This window comes from Salvelinus namaycush, chromosome 2 (genome assembly GCF_016432855.1).
Source record: "Salvelinus namaycush isolate Seneca chromosome 2, SaNama_1.0, whole genome shotgun sequence".
NCBI classification, from domain to species: Eukaryota; Metazoa; Chordata; class Actinopteri; order Salmoniformes; family Salmonidae; genus Salvelinus; species Salvelinus namaycush.
This window is the reverse complement of record NC_052308.1, coordinates 9,784,647-9,799,300: the sequence shown is the minus strand read 5'-3', so window position 1 is coordinate 9,799,300 and position 14,654 is coordinate 9,784,647. Positions and strand designations below refer to the sequence as shown.

Genomic DNA, 14,654 nt, shown 5'->3' with positions numbered 1-14,654 from the left:
CAGTGGTGAATAAACAGTCTTCAGAACAGTGGTGAATAAACAGTCTTCAGAACAGTGGTGAATAAACAGCCTTCAGAACAGTGGTGAATAAACAGTCTTCAGAACAGTGGTGAATAAACAGCCTTCAGAACAGTGGTGAATAAACAGTCTACAGAACAGTGGTGAATAAACAGTCTTCAGAACAGTGGTGAATAAACAGCCTTCAGAACAGTGGTGAATAAACAGTCTTCAGAACAGTGGTGAATAAACAGCCTTCAGAACAGTGGTGAATAAACAGCCTTCAGAACAGTGGTGAATAAACAGTCTTCAGAACAGTGGTGAATAAACAGTCTACAGTGACTAGGCCTGAGGACCTCTAGCTCTGTTTGTGGGGCTGTAGGGTGTCCCCCCCGCTCCCCATCTCACATGGTCTACCACCACCCAGTCACCCAGCCCTGTGAAGCAGCACACTCACACAGCCCCGAGGGCAAAAGTTCCTCCATAACACTTCCATTGTACAGCCAGTCACTGTCATGCAGTGGAACCGGAGCCTCTCTCTCTCTCCTTTCTTTCTTTCTTTCTCTCACTCCCACTCTTCTCTCTCACTCCCCCGCCTCATCTATCCATCATTAAATGAGGTTTGGAGCTATGTAGTACAGATGACTGATTAGTGTGGCTGGCGAAGTGTGTAGGGTGGCTGAGGTAAGACAGGTATTAGATGTCACCTTGCCTTGGATGTGACTGAGACCCTCCTCCTCGTCCACCCCCTCATCCTCCTTGTCCACATCCTCCTCCTCCACCTCCTCTCTACCTCTGCTAACTGGCCAGGTCATGCTACAGATGCCTGGAATGTGAGGAAACGGATTCCGCAGTATCGGGTTGCCAGGTGTGACTACCTCACGACCCCTCCAGCTGCCCCTGACTGATTGTCGCCCTCTTTGTAGGGCTGTGCTGGCTGAGGTATGAGCTCATAGACAGTGTCGCTCACAGTGGAATCTGATTTCCACTACATGGCAGAGGGGTGATAAGTCATGTACTAGTGTAATTAAAGTGACACAGACACAAAGGCCTCAGAGCTCAAAGCAGACGAACCACGGCATCACATCATTGACTCATTTGGCTTTAATAGACAAGGAAGTGCTGAGAAGTATTCTGGCCTGGAATCAGTTGCTCATCTTCATCTCAGCTGTTAATGTAATGTATGTAACGTATGTCAGAATGTTTCTCCATTTGTCCCCTCTTCAGAACGATGTTGCTCCTGTGGCAGGTGTTCCCTGAAAATATAACAATCTAGTGGTCTTTGGACATTAACGGTTAATACATTCATGTATTATAAAGAGGATCAATTGTGTTTACAGGATGATGATAATAACTTCCACATTGACTACATAGTGGCTGCCTCTAACTTGAGGGCAGAGAACTACGACATCCCAACAGCTGATCGTCACAAGGTTAGAATCTTCATTCTGTTCTCCTATCACAGCGACACAACAGAGAGGGATCCTTTGAGACTTCTCAGAGATTTCCCAGTATCTCAAAAGATTTTCAGGAAGTTTCATTTTCAGTCAGTTAGCGGCAATCCTCTCCACCCCCTCGCATACGCATGCACACACACACACACGCACACGCACACACACACACACACACACACACACACACACACACACACACACACACACACACACACACACACACACACATTAGTTTTACTGTCCTTGTGGGGAACAAACAATAGATTCCCATTTAAAATCCAATTTTCCCTAACCCCTAACTCCTAACCCTAACACCTAACTCTAACTCTAATGCCTAAAATAGCCTTTTTCCGCGAAATGTCCCCACAAATGTCAACCCCCTCACTTTTCTTTGTTTTACTATCCTTGTGAGGACTTCTGGTCCCCACAAGGATAGTAAAACCAAACACACACACTCGTTTAACTGGAGCTTCTTTCTCCCCTCGTCCACAGAGTAAGCTGATCGCGGGTCGCATCATCCCGGCTATAGCCACGACCACGGCTGCGGTGGCAGGTCTGATGTGTGTGGAGCTGTACAAGCTGGTCCAGGGCCACAGGAAGATCAGCTCCTACCGCTCAGGCTACATCAACCTGGCTGTCCAGTACTGTGTCCTGTCAGAGCCCCTCGGGCCACAGCGCTTCACAGTGAGTAACCGGTCAGCACACACACCCACAGTGTAAAGTGATGAAAGAAAAAACAAAATTACAGGAGAGGGAATGGAACTGAAAGTATTTACATGGTAAAATAGAATAAAACAGAGACTGTATTCAGTCTGCCTCTTAACTGCTACTGTTACTTCAGCATTTAGGCCTAAATCTGTTCCACTTTATAAACAGAGAGTTAGTTCCAACAGTGAGTGCCCTTAGTGTAAGAGACTACAGCTAACCTGAGAATCCACGGCCTATAAGGGAGGTGTTAACTCAGTCTAATCCGAGGGGGTGTTAGCATCCAGGTAAGGCAGGGAGTAACTGTACACCCCCCACCCCCGCACCACCCTGCCTGGAGCTGTGTTTGCACAATCCAGGAGACCTTCAATGCATAAAGGCACCCAAGTGTAAAGCAAGAGAATAGAGCAGAAGCAGAGAAAAGAGCAGAGAAAATATTGTGTGCTCTAAGAAGAGAGAGCTTTCAGTCCCACATCTCCAGTTTGCTTCAGATGTAATGCCTGGCTTATTGGGTTCTATGGAACAATGGCCACACTAGAACCTAGAACAAGAATGGGCACTTGCCAATTAGAAAGCCAAACAGAACTCTGGGTCTAGTTTTGGGTCATGGATTGGAAGGACGCCCGATGATGAGGTAAGGCCACGCCCTCCTTCCCTGTCCCAGGATAGCTCACCTCTGGAAGGGTCTGACCCGGGAAGCGGGTCTCGTCCTCCCGTAGGGGCCACCAAATCCCGACAGATCAGGGTTGTTGTACTGTACACTGTCCTCTTGCTCAGTTCAGACCAACTCTGGCCTCTCTCTGTTTGGTATGCTAAAAGCTTGTTGAGCAGTTCGGTAGCTATGGTGATATGTAGGCCTGTTTATGAGACCAATGGGAGCATATGAGGCGGGGACAGCACAGACATAATGACTTTTTGTTATGATTAATGTTGTAAATCATGTTTCACCAGTTCTGTGTAGGGAAGTTCTGTTTTTCCTCTTTTACTTGTCCCTTGTCCAGACATTCCAAACCTAGTCAGAACTGCATGGAAAAAAGTTGATTCACCGTGAATGTTAGCAGTCATGCAGAGAGAGCACTTTAAATAACTAGAACCTAAAGATTTATAACACACTGCAGAGATGAGGGGGACAATATTTTCCAGACCCCAACTGTTCAAGTCTCTTTTTTTGTGGCATCAGCATATATTTTAGTTCAGCTTCTAAATAAGTATCCTCATGTCTCAATGCACAGGAAGCCGTACTGTGCTGTACTGTGTTGAGCTCTGTTGTTGGGCTGGGCTAGTGTAATGTGTTGAGCTCTGTTGTTGTGCTGTGTTGGGCTGAGCTGTAATGTGGAGCCCTGTTGTTGTGCTGTGTTGGGCTGGGCTGAGCTGTAATGTGTTGGGCTGGGCTGTAATGTGTTGAGCTCTATTGTTGGGCTGAGCTGAGCTGGACTGTGCTGTAATGTGTTGAGCTCTATTGTTGGGCTGAGCTGAGCTGGGCTGAGCTGTAATGTGTTGAGCTCTGTTGTTGTGCTGTGTTGGGCTGAGCTGAGCTGTACTGTGTTGAGCTCTGTTGTTGTGCTGTGTTGGGCTGAGCTGAGCTGTAATGTGTTGAGCTCTGTTGTTGTGCTGTGTTGGGCTGGGCTAGTGTAATGTGTTGGGCTGGGCTAGTGTATGGCTGACTCTAAGTAGGAGTGAAGGAGCCATGTAGGCCAGAGTAGATAGAGTACAGGTCTCCAGATGGGGAGAACACAGAGGCGTGTTAGGTCTGGGTCTGGGTCTGGGTCTGGGTCTGGGTCTGGGTCTGGGTCTGGCTGGGCCCCGACGAATTGAGGCTGTTCTGAGGGAAAAAGGAGGGTGCAACTCAATATTAGGAAGGTGTTCCTAATGTTTTGTATGCTCAGTGTATATTGTGCACACACACACACACACACACACACACACACACACACACACACACACACACACACACACACACACACACACACACACACACACACACACACACACACACACACCTGTCTTCACCAATACACTTGTGTTCGCAGTGTCCAGAACACACACATGGTAAGAGGTGTTCTGGTCCTCATACAGTCTCTCCTCATGCTCCCCACCCCCCACCCCTCCCAAATGGTCACAACTTCTGCCTCAGTCAGACTGGAGACCGACTAAAGAGAACAAATGTCACCTAATTTCCTCCATTGCAAAAAAAACAGGCTTACCGTGCTTTTTGTGTTTGAATAGTATTGCTGAAATATAGTGATGCAGACTAACACTCTGCCTCCTCTTTTGTGTCCATGTTTCCTGTACGTACAATAGAAGCAAAGCAACTGGATTATGCCAAAATTGATAGTATCTGGGTTTATGGACATTCATAGCATAGTGGTCATCATGAACATGGCACGTCAGTGACCTCTGAACCCAAAGATCAGAATTGGGGAAGTCCCAGGTCAGCCCTCCTGACAGGCGGGGAGGGAGGATGTTGTTTTATGTGAGGAACGTGTGCGTGCATCTCCCCTAGTCCTCCTGAGAGTAGACTGGGTTAACGGAAGGCCCAGACAGACCTCAGCTTCCTGTGGGTTTGTTTTCAATACTTCAGCTCATACATACTTCTGTCTGCTGCTTCCTTTCCTGTCTTTAGGAATGACATGCTCTCACATACAAGCTTACCAATTACCTCACTCCAGTCACTGTTCTCAAAGCACATTGTCAGTCAACCCCCCCCCCCTTTAAAATGGCGAAGGTGTTTGATAGCCTCTCACCTTGTCCGAGGCAAAGCTATGGGGATAGCCGCTCCCTTTCTCCTGAGTGTTGTAAAGGACAGCTGCCCAGCTAGCCTGTTGGAGGTGTGGCCAGAGCCATCTGGAGGGAGTCCTGGGGTCTGGTTACCTCAGCTCACCTTGGCAGCCTTTGTGTGCTAGATGGAGGAGGTGTGTGTGGTGGTGGAGGAGGTGTGTGGAAGACAAGCTGTCAGGCCAGATGGAGAGATGGCAACATGAAGGAGAAGTGCAGCGGAAGCGCAGTCTGCAGCACTAATAATTAGGTAGAGACATTATTTGTATACGTTATCCGGCGGAACAAGAAAAAATACTTTAGCAAATACACTTTTAAGGTTATAAGAATGTTTATATTCTTTGTATACACTAGCACTCTGCACAGTGTATTTATCATAATTATACCTGCTTTTACAATGTTTTTTTCATAAACAAATGTTTCATGAACACATTGATAAGTATCAAGATTTTGCCTCTTGGTCACAGAGCTGAATCGCAGCTGGACCACATGGTCTGCTTTAGTCATTGCTGCAACATGCTACTTTATCATGTTCATCTCAGCCTGTTTCCCTGCCAGACTAAATATCCTTGAGGATTATTGCAGATTTTATTAGTCTGCTTTTGAAGTGAGTGCAGGCGTGCAGCTGTTACATCTCACTGGTGATCTGACAACTATCAAGGGATCAACTTACGTATGCATGGATGTAGACCACCCCAGCCATGAGATCAGTCAGCTTTTTATGTCAAATAACTGGACTAGAGCCTTAAATGGGTTTGGTAGTCTGTTAGCTTGACCAGCAGATAACCTCATCTTTAGATATTTTGTCTGCATGCCACAGTCCTCCTTCTCTGCAGAAACATGCTCTGTGCAGATAGAGATATCATTCTAGGAGAAAGAGAGATTGTACACAGTACCGATGAGCTAAACGTTGGCTAAGAGAAGGCCTGCAGTGAAAGCCCCATATAAATGGACCATTAACATCTGGCCACGGAGACTGGTAGATGGTTATTGCAACCATAAAGGTGATATAATAAACTCAGCAAAAAAAGAAATGGCCCTTTTTCGGGACCCTGTCTTTTAAAGATAATTCGTAAAAATCCAAATAACTTCACAGATCTTCATTGTAAAGGGTTAAAACACTGTTTCCCATGCTTTTTCAATGAACCATAAACAATTAATGAACATGCACCTGTGGAACGGTCGTTAAGACACTAACAGCTTACAGACAGTAGGCAAAAGGAAAGAGGCCTTTCTACTGACTCTGAAAAACACCAAAAGAAAGATGCCCAAGGTCCCTGCTCATCTGCGTGAACATGCCTTAGGCATGCTGTAAGGAGGCATGAGGACTGCAGATGTGGCCAGGGCAATACATTGCAATGTCCATACTGTGAGACGCCTAAGACAGCGCTACAGGGAGACAGGACGGACAACTGATCATCCTCACAGTGGCAGACTACGTGTAACAACACCTGCACAGGATCGGTACATCCGAACATCACACCTGCGGGACAGGTACAGGATGGCAACAACAACTGCACGAGTTACACCAGGAACGCACAATCCCTCCATCAGTGCTCAGACTGTCCACAATAGACTGAGAGAGGCTGAACTGAGGGCTTGTAGGCCTGTTGTAAGGCAGGTCCTCACCGGCAACAATGTTGCCTTTGGGCACAAACCCACCGTCCCTGGACCAGACAGGACTGGCAAAAAGTGCTCTTCTCTGACGAGTCGTGGACCCTCCACCTCATTTGGAGGTGGAGGGTCCGTCATGGTCTGGGGCGGTGTGTCACAGCATCATCAGACTGAGCTTGTTGTCATTGCAGGCAATCTCAACGCTGTGCGTTACAGGGAAGACTTCCTCCTCCCTCATGTGGTACCCTTCCTGCAGGCTCATCCTGACATGACCCTCCAGCATGACAATGCCACCAGCCACGCTGCTCGTTCTGTGCTTGATTTCCTGCAAGACAGGAATGTCAGTGTTCTGCCGTGGCCAGCGAAGAGCCCGGATCTCAATCCCATTGAGCACATCTGGGACCTGTTGTATCGGAGGGTGAGGGCTAGGGCCATTCCCCCCAGAAATGTCCGGGAACTTGCAGGTGCCTTGGTGGAAGAGTGGGGTAACATCTCACAGCAAGATCTGGCAAATCTGGTGCAGTCCATGAGGAGGAGATGCACTGCAGTACTTAATGCAGCTGGTGGCCACACCAGATACTGACTGTTACTTTTGATTTTGACCCCCCCTTTGTTCAGGGACACATTATTCCATTTCTGTTAGTCACATGTCTGTGGAACTAGTTCAGTTTATGTCTCAGTTGTTGCATCTTGTTATGTTCATACAAATATTTACACACGTTAAGTTTGCTGAAAATAAACGCAGTTGACAGTGAGAGGACGTTTCTTTTTTTGCTGAGTTTATATACGGTTTTTCGTTCTGAATACACTCTTGGTGCAACTTAAGTGGTTTATTCGTCTGTAACAATAGCATGCTTTTTTTGCTATTCTAAAACAGGAAATGGGGCTTAGCTGGCTAATAGCCATACTTCGGCAATAACAAAATGACTGCACTTTTTCCCCAATGCCCCTAGCATCCCCCTTCATCCCCAGGGACTGTGGGTTTTAAACAGCTGTTTCCCCCTACTGTTGTTGTCCTCTATATAGATAATTAAGACCCTATTCCCACTACGATATTTGAAAGAGTTCTACTTTTCAATTCACATGACACCCATGCCTACCTTTCGTTGTGGCTGGCAATGCCACATTGTTGGTCCACAGCTCAAATTGACCGCAAATATCACAGTATGACAAACCTTTCTTCAAAAACATATTACACTGTTAAATAATGCAACAAATCCATATTACACTCTTAAATAATGAAACAATTCACAAGCATGAATGTGCAGACAATTAAATGGTTTATTTTCTCATCTGAATGCTTCACTCATTACATTTTAGCTTCAAGACCAAAGCACAGAGTTGTATAACAGGCTTCATCAAGTGACGTTAGCCTATAAACGTAATGTCATGTTTTTATGGCCTAAAATATGCCCATTTATTTGTGTTCTGAGAAAATGTGAATGATCAAATTTGATTTAAATTCACACTTCGGGTGGCTAAGTCACTGAGGCATTTTTTATAAAAAATTATTGACTGGAATGAATCAACACAATAGTGATGACATACTGTATGAGTGTCTTTTATAGTTACAGATGCAAAGGCCTACATACAGCGAGCTCAACCCTGTTAGTGTTATTGTCCAATCGCATTTGTCTCTTTGTCCGTTTAAAGGGTTTTAATGTTTTCAAGCTCCCTTGGCCAGGAGTTTTTCCAGGAGTTGTTCATAAAAGCATGTGACCTGATTAGAAAAATGATCTGGTCCCATCATAGTACATATAAAACATGTTTTTACAGCCGACTTATTACTATGTCATATCCTACAACTAGAGTCCAGAGTTGGTTAGGTTAGCCTACTACCAGATCAGGAATAACTCTGGGCCCCAGGAAAATAATTCCCCCCACCGCCACCACTCTGGGACCTGTGGTGCCACCTCTGAAATCACCACACAATGTTACAAATGAGAAAACATATCCTATTTGTATGATATACATTTTATATTTGTTGGGTGGTGGGGATGGGCTGCCATAGTTTTACATGGCTTAGTGCAACCAGCAGCTACTGCGACAACTTAAGAATGTAACAGGCTGTTACTGCAATTTCATGGTAAAACTCAATAAAACATTTCTTAAATGTGAGGAAAATGTTTATACATTTCAGCTGTTTCTAAAACATTGCTCTGCTATTACCATTTATACTGTAGGAGTGTTGGCTCACTAAGACATTTGTGTTTACACTGCCCTGCTTCAAGGAGGGCAACTGTTGGGCCGAGGGTCGTGCGCTACTGTCACGATCGTTATGAGACGAATGAGTGGACCAAGGCGCAGCGTGGAAAAAAACCATCTTCTTTTAATGAAGAAAAACAAACACTTATTAAACGAACAAAAACAAACGATCGTGAAGCTAAAACGAACTAAGTGCACACATGCAACATAGAACATAGACAATTACCCACAAACACCTAAAGCCTATGGTTGCCTTAAATATGGCTCCCAATCAGAGACAACAATAAACAGCTGTCTCTGATTGAGAACCAAACCAGGCAACCATAGACTTTCCTAAACACCTACACTGAACACAACCCCATACATTCTACAAAACCCCCTAAACAATACACACACCCTAAACTAGACAAAACACACAAACATCCCCCATGTCACACCCTGACCTAACTAAACTAATAAAGAAAATCAATATAACAAAGGCCAGGGTGTGACAGCTACCTCCTGAGGTAGTGGTCGATACGATGTAGAAAGTACACACGTTTACCTTGAGTAATATGTGTAGTGGACTGTATTTTTACGGAAAGTGTAGTTATGTACACTACCATTCAAAAGTTTGGGGTCACTTAAAAATGTCCTTGTTTTTGAAGGAAAAGCACAACAGTGAAGAGGCTTTTCTGGGATGCTTGCCTTCTAGGCAAAGTTGCAAAGAAAAAGCCATATCTCAGACTGGTCAATAAAAAGAAAAGATTACGATGGGCAAAAAAACACAGAGCACTGGACAGAGGAACTCTGTCTAGAAGGCCAGCATCCCGGAGTCGCCTCTTCACTGTTGACGATGAGACTGGTGTTTTGCGGGTACTATTTAATGAAGCTACCAGTTGAGGACTTGTGAGGCGTCTGTTTCTCAAACTAGACACCCTAATGTACCTCTTGCTGAGTTGTGCACCGGGGCCTCCCACTCCTCTTTCTATTCTGGTTAGAGCCAGTTAGCACTGTTCTGTGAAGGGAGTAGTACACCGTGTTGTATGAGATCTTCAGTTTCTTGGTAATTTCTCGCATGGAATAGCCTTCATTTCTCAGAACAAGAATAGACTGACGAGTTTCAGAAGAAAGTTCTTTGTTTCTGGCCATTTTGAGCCTCTAATCGAACCCACAAATGCTGATGCTCCAGATACTCAACTAGTCTAATGAAAGCCAGTTTTATTGCTTCTTTAATCAGGACAACAGTTTTCAGCTGTGCTAACATAATTGCAAAAGGGTTTTCCAATGATCAATTAGCCTTTTAAAATGATAAACTAGGATTACCTGACACAACATGCCATTGGAACAGAGGAGTGATGGTTGCTGATAATGGGCCTATGTAGATATTCCATTAGAAATCAACCGTTTCCAGCTACAATAGTTATTTAAAACATTAACAATGTCTACGCTGTATTTCTGATCAATTTTATGTTATTTTAATGGACAAAATGTTTTGCTTTTCATTCAAAAACAAGGACATTTCTAAGTGACCACAAACGTTTGAACGGTAGTGTAAGTGTGACGAGGCACAACAATGTAAAAGAATAGGAGGCAGCCCTCGTCAGCCCCACAGAGACTCTGAGTATCGCTTTCCACTGAGTGTTGATGGTTTTCACTAGGGGTTCGGGCATGGGTCATAACTTTTGGAGAGCACTGAAATGTGATGCTGTGACACTGATTGTAATCTCTGAGATTGACATGCAGAAATGCCACGTCCAACTAGAACTAGCTAACTTTCCTCACGTTTCGTTCTTCTCTTTCCTGCCATTTATGTTTTCTTGGCACATTTATTGATATTTGGGGTTTCGAACTGCAAAGGGAGTGTTTAAACTTCATGATAAAGTTTAATGTGCCTCTTTAGTGTAATGGTAGTCGCTGGTCAAATTCTTGCCCGTTGGAGTCATTTGATATGACCTAGAGGGAGAAAAGGGCTAACACTCATCTTCTAGAGGGAGAAAAGGGCTAACACTCAGCTTCTAGAGGGAGAATAGGGCTAACACTCAGCTTCTAGAGGGAGAATAGGGCTAACACTCAGCTTCTAGAGGGAGAATAGGGCTAACACTCAGCTTCTAGAGGGAGAATAGGGCTAACACTCAGCTTCTAGAGGGAGAAAAGGGCTAACACTCATCTTCTAGAGGGAGAAAAGGGCTAACACTCAGCTTCTAGAGGGAGAATAGGGCTAACACTCAGCTTCTAGAGGGAGAATAGGGCTAACACTCAGCTTCTAGAGGGGGAATAGGGCTAACACTCAGCTTCTAGAGGGGGAATAGGGCTAACACTCAGCTTCTAGAGGGAGAATAGGGCTAACACTCAGCTTCTAGAGGGAGAATAGGGCTAACACTCAGCTTCTAGAGGGAGAATAGGGCTAACACTCAGCTTCTAGAGGGAGAATAGGGCTAACACTCAGCTTCTAGAGGGGGAATAGGGCTAACACTCAGCTTCTAGAGGGAGAATAGGGCTAACACTCAGCTTCTAGAGGGAGAATAGGGCTAACACTCAGCTTCTAGAGGGAGAATAGGGCTAACACTCAGCTTCTAGAGGGAGAATAGGGCTAACACTCAGCTTCTAGAGGGAGAATAGGGCTAACACTCATCTTCTAGAGGGAGAATAGGGCTAACACTCAGCTTCTAGAGGGAGAATAGGGCTAACACTCAGCTTCAAGAGGGAGAATAGGGCTAACACTCAGCTTCTAAAGGGAGAAAAGGGCTAACACTCAGCTTCTAGAGGGAGAATAGGGCTAACACTCAGCTTCTAGAGGGAGAATAGGGCTAACATTCAGCTTCTAGAGGGAGAATAGGGCTAACACTCAGCTTCTAGAGGGGGAATAGGGCTAACACTCAGCTTCTAGAGGGAGAATAGGGCTAACACTCAGCTTCTAGAGGGAGAAAAGGGCTAACACTCAGCTTCTAGAGGGAGAATAGGGCTAACACTCAGCTTCTAGAGGGAGAAAAGGGCTAACACTCATCTTCTAGAGGGAGAATAGGGCTAGCACTCATCTTCTAGAGGGAGAATAGGGCTAACACTCATCTTCTAGAGGGGGAATAGGGCTAACACTCAGCTTCTAGAGGGAGAATAGGGCTAACACTCAGCTTCTAGAGGGGGAATAGGGCTAACACTCAGCTTCTAGAGGGAGAATAGGGCTAACACTCAGCTTCTAGAGGGAGAATAGGGCTAACACTCAGCTTCTAGAGGGAGAATAGGGCTAACACTTAGCTTCTAGAGGGAGAAAAGGGCTAACATTCATAGAGGGAGAAAAGGGCTAACACTTAGCTCTCAAATGTAATTGTTTGAAGCGTGCTGCATTAATACAACCTAGAATTCCATATTTTATCAAAGTTCTGTTTTTTCAACCGAGCTCTCTTACAATATAAAACAGTCACGATATCCGGAGGTCCAGCAGGCCGGTAGTGTTATTTCAGTCAGTGTAACGGGTGGTGTTATCCGGACTATCTCTGGCCTGCGTGTTGATGGGGGTGCGGGGGGAGGAGAAGCGGGCCCCTAATGACGCCCCTGGGTGCTGTTAGCTGTAAGGTGAGCCGCAGACCCTTAAACCAGAGAAGGAAGGCGTGCGGAGCAGAAACCTGACCCTGCCCTGGGATCGATGGAGGAGTGGGGAGTGAGGAGCCTAGCCAGGCGTTCAGATGTTGTCTAGCCGTCTGACTGGGCTGCCCTGTTCTGCTCTGGCTGGTGGTGTAAGCTTTCTAGGAGTGAATCGTTACTAGTCTGCCTGCAGCGCTGCTTGTCTGTTTTAGACAGCCCACATCATAGCCCTTCATCACCCCCCCTCCTCCCTCCCCCACATATCCCCCTGCTGCACCCCGTCCTTGTGTTTTGTTACCATCCCACACTTCCTCCCTCCCATGGCTCTCCTCCTGCCCCACCTTGCTCTCTCTCTCTTTCCTAATTGAATTAACTGTGTCAGAGCGGAGGAGGAGGCAGCAGATTCTGGCTGACTCTCAATTCAATTCAATTGAAGGGCTTTATTGGCATGGGAAACATATGTTAACATTTCCAAAGCAAGTGAAATAGATAATAAACAAAAGTGAAATAAGCAATAAGAATTAACTGTGAACATTACACTCACAGAAGTTCCAAAAGAATAAAGACATTTCAAATGTCATATTATGTCTATATACAGTTTTGTAGCGATGTGCAAATAGTTAAAGTACAAACACTCTCTCTCTCACACTGCTGGTTTGTTGGATGGCTGGAGAAATGAGCGATATTTTCTGCCTTCACAAGAAGCTCAGTATTGAAACCAGATTACAGAGAGAGCAGAGCAGAGCACCGTGTGATCAGACTGCTGTTCCTGTTAATTACTCACAGCCACAGCTTCACCTCGCTGCCTCGCCCACAGAGCTGCTGTATGCTGCAGGGAGGAGCTCTTTGTTTTTCTATTTATGATGGATCCCCATTAGCTGCTGCCAAGCACCTACTCTTCCTGGGGTCCAACAAAATGAAGGTAGTTTTATACAATTTTAAAAACATTACAGTACATTCACAGATTTCACAACACACTGTGTGCCCTCAGGTCCCTACTCCACCAACACCACATATCTACAGTACAAAATTCATGTATACATGTGTGTATAGTGCGTATGTTATTGTGTGTGTTTGTGTATGTATGTGTCTGTGCCTACAGATTGTTTGTGTCTCTTCACAGTCCCGCTGTTCCATAAGGTGTATTTTTATCTAGTTTTTTTTCAATCTAATTTTACTGCTTGCATCAGTTACTTGATGTGGAATAGAGTTCCATGTAGTCGTGGCTCTATGTAGTACTGTGCGCCTCCCATAGTCTGTTTTGGACTTGGGTACTGTGAAGAGACCTATTGTGGCATGTCTTGTGGGGTATGTATGGGTGTCCGAGCTGTGTGCATTCAACATGTCAATACCTCTCATAAATAAAAGTAGTGATGAAGTCAATCTCTCCTCCACTTTGAGCCAAGCGAGATTGACATGCATATTATCAATGTTAGATCTCTGTGTACATCCAAGGGCCAGCCATGCTACCCTGTTCTGAGCCAATTGCAGTTTTCCTGTCGTGACCACACGACTGAACAGTAGTCCAGGTGCGACAAAACTAGGGCCTGTAGGACCTGCCTTGTTGATAGTGCTGTTAAGAAGGTAGAGCAGCGCTTTATTATGGACAGACTTCTCCCCATCTTAGCTACTGTTGTGTCAATATGTTTTGACCATGACAGTTACTCCAAGCAGTTTAGCCACCTCAACTTGCTCATTTTCCACATCTCTGAAGCTGATCTCCCCTGCCACTCTCTCAATTCAATTCAATTTCAATTTAAAGGGCTTTATTGGCATGGGAAACATTATGGAAACACACTGCCAAAGTGTAACCACTGCCAAAGTTACACTGCCAAAGTGTAACCAAAGGTTACACTCTTCAGTGTTGTTTTCCACATCGGAGCCTAATATTTTCACCGTACCCTGCAATCAAACCTGAAACCCTGTACATTTGACTATTAAACACTGAATCTCTGCCTGCCTGCCTGCCTGCCTGCCTGCCTGCCTGCCTGCCTGCCTGCCCGCCCGCCCGCCCGCCCTTGCTGCAAAACTCCTTCATTCACTGCTCAGTTTGGAAGGATCTCATACTCATTATCTCTCATTGACTGCCATGACAATATGTCTGAAGTATGAAATCAGGGGAGAGACGAGAATGTCAGCATTGAATGGTGCTCTGTTTATACGTAGAGAGGAGAATGTTAATAGCTACCTAAATTGTGAGAGGCCGGGGCCATTTTTAGATCACGGTACACATATACCACAGAAATCAAATGGGTAGGCTGAAAAGGAGAGATGGAGAGAGAGTGGGAGAGGTTTTTACCTCAGCATGTGCTTGGGTGTTTGTGTGCATGCGCCTGCATGTGT

At 45.4% G+C, this 14,654-nt stretch overlaps 1 protein-coding gene across 2 annotated transcripts in view; it reads left to right on the top strand.

The window, feature by feature from the left end:
• The window catches only part of uba7 (ubiquitin-like modifier activating enzyme 7), a 78,204-nt gene that overhangs the window by 39,032 nt on the left and 24,518 nt on the right, over window positions 1-14,654 (top strand). The window contains exons 20-21 of one of the 2 annotated variants that reach the window (XM_039007533.1): window positions 1,338-1,430; window positions 1,944-2,135. In XM_039007533.1, coding sequence (XP_038863461.1) covers window positions 1,338-1,430; window positions 1,944-2,135 — 285 coding nt within the window. Of the gene's footprint in view, window positions 1-807; window positions 930-1,337; window positions 1,431-1,943; window positions 2,136-14,654 lie in introns of those variants that run through there. The other variant, XM_039007538.1, reaches the window with a different exon arrangement.